The 14,268-nt window shown below is 40.4% G+C and overlaps 3 protein-coding genes across 3 annotated transcripts; 2 read left to right on the forward strand and 1 right to left on the reverse strand.

Annotated features, from left to right (window-relative positions):
• Positions 1–151: 151 nt before the first annotated feature.
• On the forward strand, positions 152–2,540 carry anapc16 (anaphase promoting complex subunit 16). Its single transcript, XM_005919565.2, has 3 exons — positions 152–293; positions 1,393–1,467; positions 1,887–2,540. The coding sequence occupies exons 1-3, from the start codon at positions 152–154 to the stop codon at positions 1,994–1,996; spliced, it is 327 nt and encodes a 108-aa protein (XP_005919627.1). The 3' UTR covers positions 1,997–2,540.
• A 1,396-nt stretch (positions 2,541–3,936) lies between these two features.
• ddit4 (DNA-damage-inducible transcript 4) lies at positions 3,937–5,769 on the forward strand. The gene is made up of 3 exons (XM_005919562.1): positions 3,937–4,095; positions 4,334–4,556; positions 4,648–5,769. Exons 2-3 carry the CDS (start codon positions 4,373–4,375, stop codon positions 5,145–5,147), a joined length of 684 nt encoding a protein of 227 aa, XP_005919624.1. The 5' UTR covers positions 3,937–4,095; positions 4,334–4,372; the 3' UTR covers positions 5,148–5,769.
• On the reverse strand, positions 5,640–14,051 carry dnajb12b (DnaJ heat shock protein family (Hsp40) member B12b). The gene is made up of 9 exons (XM_005919563.3): positions 13,686–14,051; positions 10,331–10,508; positions 10,074–10,219; positions 9,813–9,986; positions 9,626–9,696; positions 9,366–9,475; positions 8,733–8,905; positions 8,475–8,616; positions 5,640–8,074 (listed from the first exon to the last, which is right to left on the reverse strand). The coding sequence occupies exons 1-8, from the start codon at positions 13,828–13,830 to the stop codon at positions 8,495–8,497; spliced, it is 1,119 nt and encodes a 372-aa protein (XP_005919625.1). The 5' UTR covers positions 13,831–14,051; the 3' UTR covers positions 5,640–8,074; positions 8,475–8,494.
• Positions 14,052–14,268: the final 217 nt, after the last annotated feature.

The raw sequence follows: 14,268 nt of genomic DNA on the forward strand, positions 1-14,268 counted from the left end.
TTCCAAGCTAACCCCTACCGGTTGGTTTGGATGTTTAAAAGCCTTTGTGATTACTAGAGCACGAACCACCTTGCTTTATCTGTGTTTGACACATTAAACTGGTAGTAAAAACAGTCGTTGTTGTGTGTGTTGTTTAAAGTTTATCGAGGCAATGGCCGCGTCTTCTTCGTCCTCTTCTGCGGGAGGAGTGAGCGGCAGCTCCGTGACTGGCTCTGGGTTCAGTGCTTCCGAGCTCATCCCACCAAGGAAAGTCCTCTATACGTATCCAAAAGGCGCAGGGGAAATGATGGAAGGTACGATGAAGGAAAACCGGATAAAAGTACTTGTATAAAAGCTGCCCAAATGCTCCCAAATAGCCAGGAAATAGAAATCATATATAATGGTAGGAGGTTTGCAACATAATAGTTTAATATTATAATATCTGCCAACTTTAGTATAACACTGAGAATATATGTGCCTGTGTTTCTAAAGTATTTAAGAAAGATATGTTACTACAAAGCAGAGTCTGCCTCTCTTCTTCACAATCAAGAGCTTTCTCTTGCACATGGTAGACAAATTAAGATAAAGCGAAACCCTTAAGTCTTTTATGCTGTGTGGGGCATGGCATAGATTCAACAAAGGTGCTGGAAACATTCTTCCCAGTTTCTGGTCCATATTGACATGATGTTATTAAACAGTTGCTGCACATCCATGATGCAAATCTCTTGTTCCACCTGGTGACTGTGGAGGAAGTTTGAATACAGTGAACTCATTGTCATGTTCAAAAAGCCTGTTTGAGATCATTTGAGTCGTGTGATATGGTGTGTTATCCTGCCGGAAGCAGCCATCAGAAAATGGGTACACCGTTCTCATAATGGGGTGGACATTATCAACATCAATACTCAGGTAATATGTGGCATTTAAATCATACTCAAGAAAGAAAATATCTCCCACACAATTAGACCATCAATAGCGAGATCCAGTGATACAAGGCAGGAAGGATCCATACTTTCATATTGGTCCCGCCAAATTCTGACCCTAAAAATGTGGCAGCAGAAATCGAGACTCATCTGACCATGCAGCATTTCTTGATTTCGTGATTCACTGATTGCATGTTTGCGTTATCAAGCCACTAAACAGGTGTGCCTAATAAAATGGTGGTTGAGTGTATACTAATGGATGTTGTCTCTTAGGCTTTGACATTGTAATGTTTTTTAAAAAAACCCAAAACTATTTTAGCTGTATTTTACTGTTGTTGTACTTCTTATGTCATAAATATATGAAATATTTTAAGATCTCTTTCTGATGTAGCTTGAAATCTACGTTTTGGTTTTTATTACCCTGGAGACGAAAGCTTGAATAAGAATTCTTTATTTGACTGACCTTTTTTTTTCATTTTACGTTTCTTTTTAGATGGCTCTGACAGATTTTTATGCGAGTCTGTATTCAGCTACCAAGTTGCCTCAACACTGAAACAGGTTAAACATGGTAAGTCTAACTATATTTGCATAGCTTCACACTAGTCTTGGTTGATCTAATACGGGTGCCAAACCCATTTTACATTATAGGCCACATATAGCCTACCTTCATCTTAAATGGGCTGGATGAGTGAAACTCCCGTTTCTCACAGTGTAACTACAAATTTAATCCCTGCGAGATATATAGACGGTGAAAAAACACATTTTTTGTTTTGATCTGTTACTTAATCACGTTGGCATCATATAAATGGTTAGCATTATTTAACTGTATTTTAACTGTATAAAAGGCTAAAATTTATGCCCACCTTCAGTTGTTCTAAAGCCATGTGGGCCAAATTAAAATCTTTAGTTCTGGCTCCCAGGCTTTACATTTGACACCCCTGATCTAATAGAAACAGGTATACTAATGAGTAATGTCCATTCTTACAGATCAGCAAGTGTCTCGAATGGAGAAACTCGCGAGCTTGGTGGAGGAGCTAGAAGCAGACGAGTGGCGGTATAAACCTATTGAACAGCTATTGGGATTCACACCATCTTAAATAAAGAGATTCAGATGTCTTTTGCTTATTTAATCAGCCAAATAGAAGGAAAATGTAACCTTTTTTTTTTTTCAAGTTACACATGATATTCCTTCTGTATTCTGTATCATAAGTTTAAAAGTGTTAAAGTGTTATCTGGAGATCCCAAATGTGAGATGTGTTATTTTATCACTTCTATATGATTGTTTTATTTTTAAACCACTTATTACATTAAACCCAGCACACTAAATAAAATCTTGTCAACAACATTCTTATAAATTAGTAACTACACAATTCACAAGTTAACAGATTTTCCATCTGCCTTAGGCTGTTCAAGATGATTCTCTCATTGGAATTAGCCTTCATGTTAATGTAAATACTACATTTGGTATTAAATCCCTGGAAGAGAAGCATTGTGTTTCCAAATGGCTCCAATGTAACTTATAAACGTAAAGCCTGCTGCACTGTTGGTCTCTTCTCCTTTCTGTGTATGTCCTTACTCCGCCAGCAATTGGAACAAAACAAAGAGAGCTTGTAAATAAAATCAGACTTGGGACATTCTTCACATTGGTTGCTGTTTGTTTTGCCTGGTGTGTATTTTGTCCAACTCCACCTCACTGTGTTAAGTTTTGTTAAATCCAAGGATAGAAAAGTATTTGTGCTGCTTTTTTTGTGGTATGTATTTTGATATTGTTGTTCATTCTGTTCTTTGAATGAGCTAAAGTCTGAAACCCATCAGTGCAGTTTTCCGTGCCACTTTTGTCTTGTGGTGACAGTGAGTAAACGTGCAAACTTGGTGTTTTCCTCAGTGAATGATTGTCTTCAAGCAAGTGAAGGGTGGGAGTGTACAGAGTGTACTGTACTGTACTGAGTGTTTCAGGACAGCCCTGAACACAACAGGACACACCTCTGGCTGGAGCCTAAATTTCTTTTTCTAGTTTGTTTCTGGCCACACTTTCTGAGAATCCAATTAAAAAGTGATTTCTCATAGTTTTTGTTGTTTTACTCAAGCTACTAAATCTTCTTACTCCACGTCCCCTGCTAAAGCTTTCTGATAACTTTTTTATAGCATCCACCTCAGAACATAGTGTTCCTACACGTGTTTATGTATTTCAGTTCCTGTCTAACAAAGTACAGTGTATTCCACGCCTACACACGTGCAGAAATGCAGCGCTACGCTGCATGGCTGCTTTCCAACATACAGCTGTGAGCAAAATGTGTAGTATGTAGCCTATGGCCCCGACACAAATAACTTGCTTTTGCATTCTAACAAATCCGCTATATGTTTTTACTCTCATACACAGTTTGTGTTATGCCTTAAAACACTTTGCTATCTTTTGTGATGAAGTAATAAATGGTGCAAAGATGCTACAATAACAACCCCCCGGTGCATTTCTGCGTAGAACGTTGCTAAATAACTCTAATAATAATGATGATGATAACATATGAAATTTCTGTGCAGTCTTTTTGTTTGTAACTCAAGGGTAAATGTAGAAAGAGGTGTCCCATAGCCGTTTTTATTATCTGTTTTGCCTTGAGCACAGCGCACTGAGTGTTCTCTGCATCTCTGTGTGCCAGATAAAAAATTCTGATGTAATGGTTTAGCAAAACAGGTGACGTAATGTGCACTGCAACACTGAACCTGCTCATCCAGGCCTACATTCTGTTAAAATGTAGGTGCACATACAGAAAAACGGTTTACCAAATACCCACATAAGATATCAAACAAAGAAACAACAAGATCATTTTCAAGCCCACTCAAGTCCCCTGAAACATATCCATAACACTAGGGTCTGCTATTCATCCCCCACCACCCCCCTTCCTCCTCCTCCCCCTCCTGTTTGTCTTTCTTCTCTGCTGGCATGTTACCAGGCAAGAAGCAGCGCTGGTGTCGTGCCTCTCTTTTTGATTGGCTGGTTAGGGAGAGACAGGCGTGGCCTCGCAGCCCACATATATAAACATTGTTGCAGGACAGACTGCAGAGCTTGGCAGCTGGTGAGAGAAAGAGAGGAAGAGCAGAGGAAAGAAGTTTCCATATACAAATTGCAGACAATAACCGTTAAAACTACGCATCTTAAACATCCACCGCGACCTTGAACCACGCAGAATTTAAATAACGAGTAAGTACAATTAATTTATTTGCCGGTTTTGCTAGTTTACAGCTAATTTTGACAGTGAAACAGCTTCTAGCTGCAGTCAAATTAAAAAGGTGTTCTTTTTGAAAATGTTTATTGTTCATATCTTTAGCAGAAAGCTATACCTCAAAAGCCTGATATGTATGTTTAATTAAGTCGTTAAACGTGGAATTAACGGCAGTAGTTGGGTGCTCATCTGTTGCCTTTGTTTCTCCTGTGACAGTTGACCACATAAGCAGCTGATACTGCAGGGAGGACAACCATGCCTGAACTCTTTGCATATACTGACATCGGCAGCTCACCTCCTTCTCCAGTGGACAGCAGCGACAGAAGGCTGTCCTGGGGCAAACTGGTTCAAAGACTGACTGATTTCAGCACACCTGCCAGCAGCAGGAGTATGGAGTCAGGGTCCAACAATAGCAGCAGGAGTGATCTCTCAGACTCAGGTAAGCAATGCTGCATAGGCATCTCACATCTCATGATTCTTTTCTTCTGTATGCAAGTTTCAGGTTCTAACTCATTCTTGCTTTTACACAGGCTCAGATGTCTCAAGTGACTTGTGTGCCTTCAATGAGGACCTGTTTTATGATCCAATGGAGGAGACACTCTTAAAAGAAGTAGTGGACCTGATTGCACGAAGTCTGAGAGAAGCCAAAGACACAAATTGCGCCTTAAGATGTACAAAACTGCTCATTCCAGACAAACTTCTGGAGCACATTGGACAAGAGCTCCTTCATCTGGCAGCTAGTGAGCCCTGCGGTTTAAGAGGGGCTCTCATTGACCTCTGCGTTGAGCAAGGGGATGTTTGTGAGAGCATGGGACAGCTATCTGTGGACCCATACCTTGTCCCTACATTTCAGCTCGCTCTGGTGTTGAGGCTAGAGTCGGGCGGCCTTTGGCCTAAAATTCAAGGACTCTTTAGCACAAAGTCGCCTTCTACTCCAGTAGTGAGACAAGCTATTAAACTTAGCACTGGTTTCCGTGTGATCAAGAAGAAGCTGTATAGTTCTGAAGATCTTCTAATTGAGGAATGTTAAGTAATACAAACACTGATGTGCTTTGATGCTGACAAGAGGACAATAAAAGCTCACAAAGGGGCCTATTACTGTAATTACATGTATATGAAGCATTCTGAAGTGTATCAGATGGACTTTGTCATGATGTAGTCTACTGTTCCCACAGTAAAGGGGCTGAACTTTATGGTACCTGGAGCAGGCAGTGCTCCTAATACTCACTCACTGACATTCAGATTTTAAAATGACAACATGTAACCATCATATTATATCTGGTGACATGGCATTTACAAGTATTGGAAGTGCATACCTCAGTTTCTATTGAAACTAAACAACGGCAGCTAGCTATATTGTTATAGTTATTATTGAAGTTCATTGTGTTCTTTTTCTTTTTATACATGACAGTTAATTGAATTGGACAAAGCCTGATGAAGTGGTACACCAAGAGAACATTTGGTAACCTTTGTGAAGTGTGAAAGGCCTACCCTTGCTTGCCTTGTGCATTGTTTGTGCAAGCCGCGGCTAAGATTACAAATGTAACTTGATCTTGTGTTGTGCAGCCCTGTCCTGCTTCGGTTGATATTCAAATACTCAGTGAACTTTTTTTTGTACCTTTATCGAATGCAAATAAATTATTGTTTTCTAACATTTTGTTTTTTCTTATTATTATTTATTCAATCTTTCATATCCAAATGATCCATAGTTGACTTCGCTGACAGAGTTAGGAGAGATCTAAGAATGAGAGAAAGCGAATGAACATCAAGTCTTCAAATGTGCGTGCATGTGTGAACCCAGTCTGCAAAATCTACAAACGCAAACTACACTAGAGCACACCAGCTGGTGCGGTGAGGTACAGTGGTTAACGGTATTCCGATGCAGAACAGCTGACAGGAATATGTGGCAGCCATTAAAGCCACATCATGTACGATGCCGCAAAAGTTTAAAAACCTAAAAAAAAAAAGCTAGTGTGAAATTTGAAGAAGTCAAAGTCATGAATCAGATGTGCAGCATCTGCAGTCTGCAAAAAAAACAGCTGAGTGTGTTTGTGCTGAAAGAATGTGACGCTGCACATCCTGCCAGGCACATTTTGCACGTCACTGAAGAGCTGAACGTGCACGCCGCCTTGTCTCTAGTTCCCTGTCTCTGTAAGCCGGCCGGCCGGCACACTGTACGTGCCAAATGCGCTGACTGAGCTTTTATCTCCCATTCTGTCCCTGTTCTGTTCACAGCAGAGAGTCACACTTAGCACGCTTGAGCAACCATGTTTATTTTCATCTAGAATTAAAAACATGGTGGAAAAACGAAGTGAACAAGATCTGCATGGTTTTCTTATCCTCTCTTTATAATCTATTTCTCCAAGAAATAATACAAAGAATAAGTAGCATACTATAAACTTAAAAAGTGAGACAAAAAATGGCTTTTTCCGACAGATTGAGCAGAGACGTGACAGTTCCCAACTTGAACTGGTTAAAGTCTCATTTTGTGGATCGCCACGTCTCATTCTCATGGCATTTATTGTGAAGTTGTACTACATGTTTGCCCTTAATACATTTAAAGGAGGTAAAGTGACAGGGACATGTCCTAGTGGCTATCTCACACACAGCAGAAGAAGACAAATTTCAGGTGTTCAAGTGTCTAAACAGCCTAGACATTTGACGTATTAGATTACTACTGCATAGTCTGAGAATGTGCATCTAAAATCAAAACCCCTCAAACTTTTCTCCATTGAATTACAGCATAAAATCAAGGTGGCATTCAATGTGGCATCTGTTATATTGCTACATAAATAACATCCATATGACTACATATAACTTAAGTATGGTCTGTTTTCATACCATTCCCCCCGAAAACAAATATAAAGTGTTCTTTATGTTCTTTCTTTAGTGCTTGGAGGTTCTCATTCTTAGTATTCGTTTTGAAGTTTAGACATGGAATGCGCCTCCCTGTGTACTCAGAAACATTATGCCAATCCTAATTGATTGGTGATCACATCCTCATCAAATTAGCAAATTCTAAACATGTTTTCATGACCACAAATCACTATGATTTTTATTTTCCACAAGAATTTGTCAACACAACTTCCAGTTTTTCATGTATTTCATGTAACAGTGTTTTTGGTATATGTGCCTATCTCTTAAATACTTTGGGTCAACTTCTGTTGTTTAAATGTGCTATAGGCTATAAATAAAATAGATGTAACAGTCCCCACAAAAAAATAGTTTTGTTTTTATACTATGGTATTTTTTGTAATGGAAAAATACACAAACAAAAGAATTCATTTAACACAATTCAGTGGGATACATACCAAACTTAGAGGATAGAAACAAAGTATGAATACCATCATACTAGTATCGATCCAATACCACAGTGTTGATATCGATACATTCGATATTTGTATCATTCACCTCTACTATGCAGTCTCTCAACCTGCAATACAGGCTAGCCAGCTTTACTGTCCACAGACAGGAGTGTTAGCTAACTGGGTGCTAGCTGCCTAGCTTATCTTGAATAAAGATAGCTTATTTGTGCAAGCTACTTAAGGGTGGTTGGTTCTGAATGACATGTTTGTTACGATCATCAGCCAATCAGGATTGGCATAATGAAATAAATATTTCTGAGGAATACCTAAGGAGGAGCATCGCATAGTGAGCCATCGAAACGAATGCTTTTCTGAGAACCAGAGTTGCGCAAGTAACCTAAAGTTTTTCAAACCCACATTTTATGAGGATAGCAAGCTATTTTAGGTACCATTTCCATTCTAAAACACTATATTAACGCTATATCTTTTTACCACATACTAGACTTCCACAGAAATTGTTTGAGTTAGTTTGTGTGATCTGTTTGGTGACGAGTGGTGCTGGTCTGCTCCTTGTTGAGTCATCTTCAGCCTCCAGATTGTAGAAATGCATCTTAATAAATTACTGGTAATCTTTTGTAGTGATTCTGGAAACCTGGAGACAAGAAAAAAAAAAGCCTTTTTCAAAACGTCTTCACAGCAAGCTGGTTGACTTTTGTTGACTTTACCACCATTCTTTTTAGAGGTTCAAGTGTCATGAAGCTGTGATTCTGGTAAGTAAAATTGGTCTGATGTGCTTGCATGATACAAGTATTGACATACTGAAGCCAAATATGGTATTGAGAAAACAGAGGATAACCAAGCGGAAAGCCTTCTGACGGGCTGTCTGTCTGGTTGTGTATTCAGTCTTTAGCCCCATGCCAGCTGGGATAGGCTTCAGCCCTCCTGCAACCCTAAGTTAATCAAGGGGAATCAATGCTATATATTGGAATGTCAATATTTTGCCCCATCCCTGGTGCCAAAATGAGAAAATATTCAGAGTTTGAAGAACTTGCTTTGAATCATGAAAGCATTTTCATCCATGTAAAGAAGCTGTGATCTCGGACAACTTGGCGCAGCTTGGTGTGCGAGCCCTCTGTGCTCTTTGGTATAGATCACTGTCCCCAAAATAGCGAGCTCTGTATAGCATTCCTTCCTCTGTAAAAAACAAACACACACACAATTAAAAAATGATCTCAGCACTGATAATGACACTGACAATCACACCAATACTCATGCTTAAATTCAGATATAAGAATCATTTATTGTCATACTTTGCTGTTTCTCTTTCCAGCAGTTGTTGCGAAGGTTGGAAATATAATCATCTTCCACCGTCCGCTCCAGATTTTTCAGATTCACACCAGTGAACTCTTTGGAGAACTGCTCCCCCACATAATATGGCACCTTCAGGTTCTCAGTCAGCCTCTTCTGTGAGTAACCTGCTGACCTACGTGACAACAGGCCAGAGTGTGGGAGTGTTATCATATGACAGAATGCAGCACAGATCTTGCACCATCTGTCTGTCTTAACATGAGTCACTGCTGACAATGGTTTAAAGCAGGGCCCGAAACTGCAGGCGTATATCTGAACACACAAAGGCAGTGTACTGGGAACGGGACAAGACACATGACAGCAGCACAAACAAGAGGAGCTCTGTGATTAATTGGAACTAACAGAGGTAGCAGCAAATTAATACGAGGAGAAACAACGGCAAATACTGTGAAGGCAAATCTAACACGACCACCCAGCTTATGCAAAGATCGAGTGAAAGCAGAAGCACCGTGAAAAAAACCTGGGTTGGATTCTGCTAACGTAGAGATAATCTTTTGTCTAAGTCCCTCGCAGTTTTGCAGAACAACAGTTAGTTGTGTTACTTTAGATTCTTGTGTTACAAGGATCACACTCACGGCCTGAAGCTGAGGCTGTAGGAGGGGCTGTTGACCATTATTTGGCTGAGAGCTGACACAATAACCAGGATGAGGATGGGCATGACTTGCACAAAGAGGGCGAGACCTCCCTGTGGAAAAACACATTACAAACAAACACACACAGTCTCTGAGAGAAGCCTCAGCTTGTAAAATGGCAGATGACTAAATGTCTCCCCCTGCTGGCAAAACATAAACAACTCTATACAGTTACAGTTTAGCTTTTTAAGTATCAAACTTACATCTTGCTGTCGCTCTCTTCTCTCCCGCCTTTGGTAACGCATTCGCCCATTATTGTATACGTGAGCATGGCCTAGATTGATTTAACACATTTAGCACATAAAAAAACGCACCACAGAAATATATATTTGCAATTAAAATACTCCGTCTCACATGCATTATATGGAAACACCAAACTATGAGACTAACTTGATGGATAACCTCCTCCAAAGAACATATTAAAGAGCTCTTCAGGTGAAATATCCGGCTCAAAGTTTCCATTGTCTGGGCCGTGTCTGGAAGGATGTCTTCTCCCTTCCTCACACTGATCGTACTGTCTCCTTTTGTTAACATTGCTCAGAACAGCGTACGCGCTGCCAATAGCTGTTGGAAAGTTATAACATGAAGCTGCTATAAGTTGCTTTCTGTAAGTGCTATATTAACCTTGGATGAGTTTAGTCACCGTCTTACCTTTAAACGCCTCTGTTGCCCCAGGAGCGCTGTTCTTATCTGGATGGAATTTCAAAGCAAGTTTTCTATACGATCTCTTCAGTTCATCCTCTGAGGCATCTTTCGACACCCCGAGAATTTCGTAAAAGTCTTTACATTGTTTTATCCTGTGCAGAGAGCACATGATTACAAATTTCAATCACAATTGCAGTCAATATACCCATCAAGGAGTTTATTTTAACCAACAGTATGTTTATGTAATCAGCAGTCTTACGTACCTCCTCACAGCTTCTAGCTGATCAGCCATGTAGGATTTTGAAGACTCTGCAGGCTTTTCTTCAGGTCTGGCGTTCTCCTTTATGTTCTGCCGTTGTCGAGGCTCCGACACCCCGCTGAAGTCTGAATGGATATCTTGTCTGGGTGTAAATCCATTCTTTGCTATTACATCCAGCAATACTAGAAGATATGTTCAAAGATACTCTATCAAGTACTCAACAGCAGTTAAAAACACAAAATGTTCGATAGTGAGACTATCCATGTCTCACTATCGAACTAAAAACTAAATATAGTTTAGTTGGGGGATCTGTCTGCTTGTTGCAGCTTTATTTATTTTATTTTATTTTCAGATATGCTGTGGCTGCAGTTTTAACAGGTTTTATATTTATATGTGAGGTGGGTCATGGTCTAAGGCGTATCTGGGGTGTATGTGGGTATCCACAGGAATCTAAGAAGAGGTAAAGTTGGGCACAAGCACATGCCACCATGTATAGTGGTGCGAAAAAGTATTTGCATCCTTCCTAATGTCATATTTGTTTTGCACATTTGTCCCACTTCTATGTTTGAGAATCAAAGAAAACTTAATGTTAGACATGGATAACTCAAATATAACACAAAGTGCAGTTTTTATATCAGGATTTCATTTATTAAGTGAAAAAACGAACCAACCTACCTGCCCCGTGGGAAAGAGTTATTGCCCCTTAAACCTAATAACTGGTTGTGCCATCCACGGCAGCAAGAACTGGCATCAAGCATTTGGGATAACTCACAATGAATCTTTCACATCACTCTGGAGGAATTTTGGCCCACTGTTCTTGGCAGAATTGTTTCAGTATGAATGGTCTGTTTAAGGTCATCCTAAAGTATCTGAATAGAATTTAACTCCAGACTTTGACTAGGCCAACCCAAAACCTTCATTTGGTTTTTATTTAAAGGTGGACTTGCTGGTTGCTTTTCAGTTGCTTTGTGCTATTGAGCTTCAACGCAGGAACCGATCGCTGGTCTGATGTTCTTTTTATGAAATGCTGTGTGTTTTCTGCCAGATGCAAAGGCACTCAACCTTTCTATAAAGTTCAGCTTTTGTCTCATCAGTCCACAGAATTTTGTGACCTTCTGGATGAGCCATTGATGTGCTCTTGGAGTACTATTGGTACTCCAAGAGGTACTCAATTATCAGAGAATTTTGTTTGATGATCTGAAGCATGTAAGTGGCACAAATGTACAAAAAAAAATACAAAAACACAAAAACAAGAAAAAGACAAACTTTTCCACACCAATAAATATAGTACATTTGTTTGCATGTGTGGCTATATTGATCACTTTTCTGTTTTTATTCAGCTGAATGTTGTATTTCTGTATTTATTTAGTATTGAGCTACAAACCAGATTCCAAAAAAGTTGGGACACAAAACAAATTGTGAATAAAAACTGAATGCAACGATGTGGAGATGGCAAATGTCAATATTTTATTCAGAATAGAACATAAATCACGGAACAAAAGTTGAAACTGAGAAAATGTATCATTTTAAGGGAAAAATATGGTGAAATGTCATGGTGTCAACAAATCCCCAAAAAGTTGGGACAAGGCCATTTTCACCACTGTGTGGCATCTCCCCTTCTTCTTACAACACTCAACAGACGTCTGGGGACCGAGGAGACCAGTTTCTCAAGTTTAGAAATAGGAATGCTCTCCCATTCTTGTCTAATACAGGCCTCTAACTGTTCAATCGTCTTGGGCCTTCTTTGTCGCATCTTCCTCTTTATGATGCGCCAAATGTTCTCTATAGGTGAAAGATCTGGACTGCTGACTGGCCATTTCAGTACCTGGATCCTTCTCCTACGCAGCCATGATGTTGTGATTGATGCAGAATGTCGTCTGGCATTATCTTGTTGAAAAATGCAGGGTCTTCCCTGAAAGAGATGACGTCTGGATGGGAGCATATGTTGTTCTAGAACCTGAATATATTTTTCTGCGTTGATGGTGCCTTTCCAGACATGCAAGCTGCCCATGCCACACGCACTCATGCAACCCCATACCATCAGAGATGCAGGCTTCTGAACTGAGTGTTGATAACAACTTGGGTTGTCCTCTTTGGTCCGGATGACATGGCGTCCCACATTTCCAAAAAGAGCTTCGAATCGTGACTCGTCTGACCACAGAACAGTCTTCCATTTTGCCACAGTCCATTTTAAATGATCCCTGGCCCAGTGAAAACGCCTGAGCTTGTGGATCTTGCTTAGAAATGGCTTCTTCTTTGCACTGTAGAGTTTCAGCTGGCAACGGTGGATGGCACGGTGGATTGTGTTCACTGACAATGGTTTCTGGAAGTATTCCTGAGCCCATTCTGTGATTTCCTTTACAGTAGCATTCCTGTTTGTGGTGCAGTGTCGTTTAAGGGCCCGGAGATCACGGGCATCCAGTATGGGTTTACGCCCTTGACCCTTACGCACAGAGATTGTTCCAGATTCTCTGAATCTTCGGATGATGTTATGCACAGTTCATGATGATAACTGCAAAGTCTTTGCAATTTTTCGCCAGGTAACACCTTTCTGATATTGCTCCACTATCTTTCTGGGCAACATTGTGGGAATTGGTGATCCTCTACCCATCTTGGCTTCTGAGAGACACTGCCACTCTGAGAAGCTCTTTTTATACCCAATCATGTTGCCAATTAACCTAATTAGTGTTAATTGGTCTTCCAGCTCTTCGTTATGCTCAAGTTGACTTTTTCCAGCCTCTTATTTCTACTTGTCCCAACTTTTTTGGGATTTGTTGACACCGTGTAATTTTGAATCAACATATTTTTCCTTTGAAATGCTACATTTTCTCGGATTAAACTTTTGATCTGTCATCTACGTTCTATTCTGAATAGAATATTGACATTTGCCATCTCCACATCATTCAGTTTTTATTCACAATTTGTTTTGTGTCCCAACTTTTTTGCAATCCGGTTTGTAGATTGGCGAGCTCAGAAGGATAATACCTGTGTTGTCAAAAATATTTTTTGAAATGATCATGGGAAAGTAGCATGTAGTAATCTTGGACATCTAGGACTTATTTAGCCTTTCTCCCAGTCCACTCCTGTTCACCTAAATTAAAGGCTTAGCTTTCTGTTAGAAAAACAAATTAAAGCACTGCAGACACTTCATTTTAAAGTGAAATTCGTACAAAAAAAAGAATGAGAAAAAACGCAGAAGCTGCATAAATGAACCAGCTAGCTTAAGTGCTATCAAAGGCCCTGGCTACATGCGCTGCTCATGAGGAGTGCAGGTGATGCTGCAGGCTGTGGAGGTGATGATGCGCATCTTCGCAGCTGAATGTGCGCCCCCCTCCCCCTTTCCCCCCATATTGACTTACCTTTGGCTTTCTCTGTCGGGAAGAGCCTCTGCGCCTTCTCCAGGAACCTCTGCGCCTTGTCCGGCTGTTGGTTGGTTAAGGCGGCCGCTGCAATGTCAATGCAGCGCTCCGCTTCGTCCCTGTTTACCTCCATCGCAGCAGGCATCAGCAGCAACTAACTGGACCAGAAGTAAATACGGGCGCCTGATGATGACGCCAGATAGATGCTGCAGGAAAAAAATATATGTATCAGTCAGTGGGTGATATGCATTCATCAATGTGGTGCTATTTTTTTGTCTGCTGCTGGTGCATGGGGATTGGAGATTTTAGTAATAGGTGAGCCCTGTTTGCAGAAAATCAACAGTATCGGCTGCGTGCGCTGCCCCATTTTCACCATTAGATGGCGACAGATTGCCATTTTTTTTTTCAAATGTAGGTCAAGAGGGTGAACACCCATTGGTGTGTTCATCCATCCGTCCAACCATCCATCCATTTTCTGCTCCTCGCCCGGGTAAATATGGGCCGTGTGATCCTTAATTTGGCCATGCAGTGTGTATTTGTTTCTATTTTGCAGCAGAGTCAAAGCTCTTCTTCACAGGGTGAC

Source organism: Haplochromis burtoni, unplaced genomic scaffold (genome assembly GCF_018398535.1).
Source record: "Haplochromis burtoni strain Fernald_Lab_line unplaced genomic scaffold, NCSU_Asbu1 Contig_37, whole genome shotgun sequence".
Taxonomy (NCBI): Eukaryota; Metazoa; Chordata; class Actinopteri; order Cichliformes; family Cichlidae; genus Haplochromis; species Haplochromis burtoni.

What these genes read in the sequence shown, in the direction of transcription:
- anapc16 (XM_005919565.2), top strand. Translation starts at nt 152, where the DNA reads ATGGCCGCGTCTTCTTCGTCCTCTTCTGCGGGAGGAGTGAGCGGCAGC. An exon ending in CGCAGGGGAAATGATGGAAG is followed by an intron (nt 294 to 1,392) that starts GTACGATGAAGG and finishes GTTTCTTTTTAG; the next exon opens with ATGGCTCTGACAGATTTTTA. An exon ending in ACTGAAACAGGTTAAACATG is followed by an intron (nt 1,468 to 1,886) that starts GTAAGTCTAACT and finishes CCATTCTTACAG; the next exon opens with ATCAGCAAGTGTCTCGAATG.
- ddit4 (XM_005919562.1), top strand. Translation starts at nt 4,373, where the DNA reads ATGCCTGAACTCTTTGCATATACTGACATCGGCAGCTCACCTCCTTCT. An exon ending in GAGTGATCTCTCAGACTCAG is followed by an intron (nt 4,557 to 4,647) that starts GTAAGCAATGCT and finishes GCTTTTACACAG; the next exon opens with GCTCAGATGTCTCAAGTGAC.
- dnajb12b (XM_005919563.3), bottom strand. Translation starts at nt 13,830, where the DNA reads ATGCCTGCTGCGATGGAGGTAAACAGGGACGAAGCGGAGCGCTGCATT. An exon ending in TGGAGGAGGTTATCCATCAA is followed by an intron (nt 9,697 to 9,812) that starts GTTAGTCTCATA and finishes AAATCAATCTAG; the next exon opens with GCCATGCTCACGTATACAAT. An exon ending in GAAGAGAGCGACAGCAAGAT is followed by an intron (nt 9,476 to 9,625) that starts GTAAGTTTGATA and finishes GTTTTTCCACAG; the next exon opens with GGAGGTCTCGCCCTCTTTGT.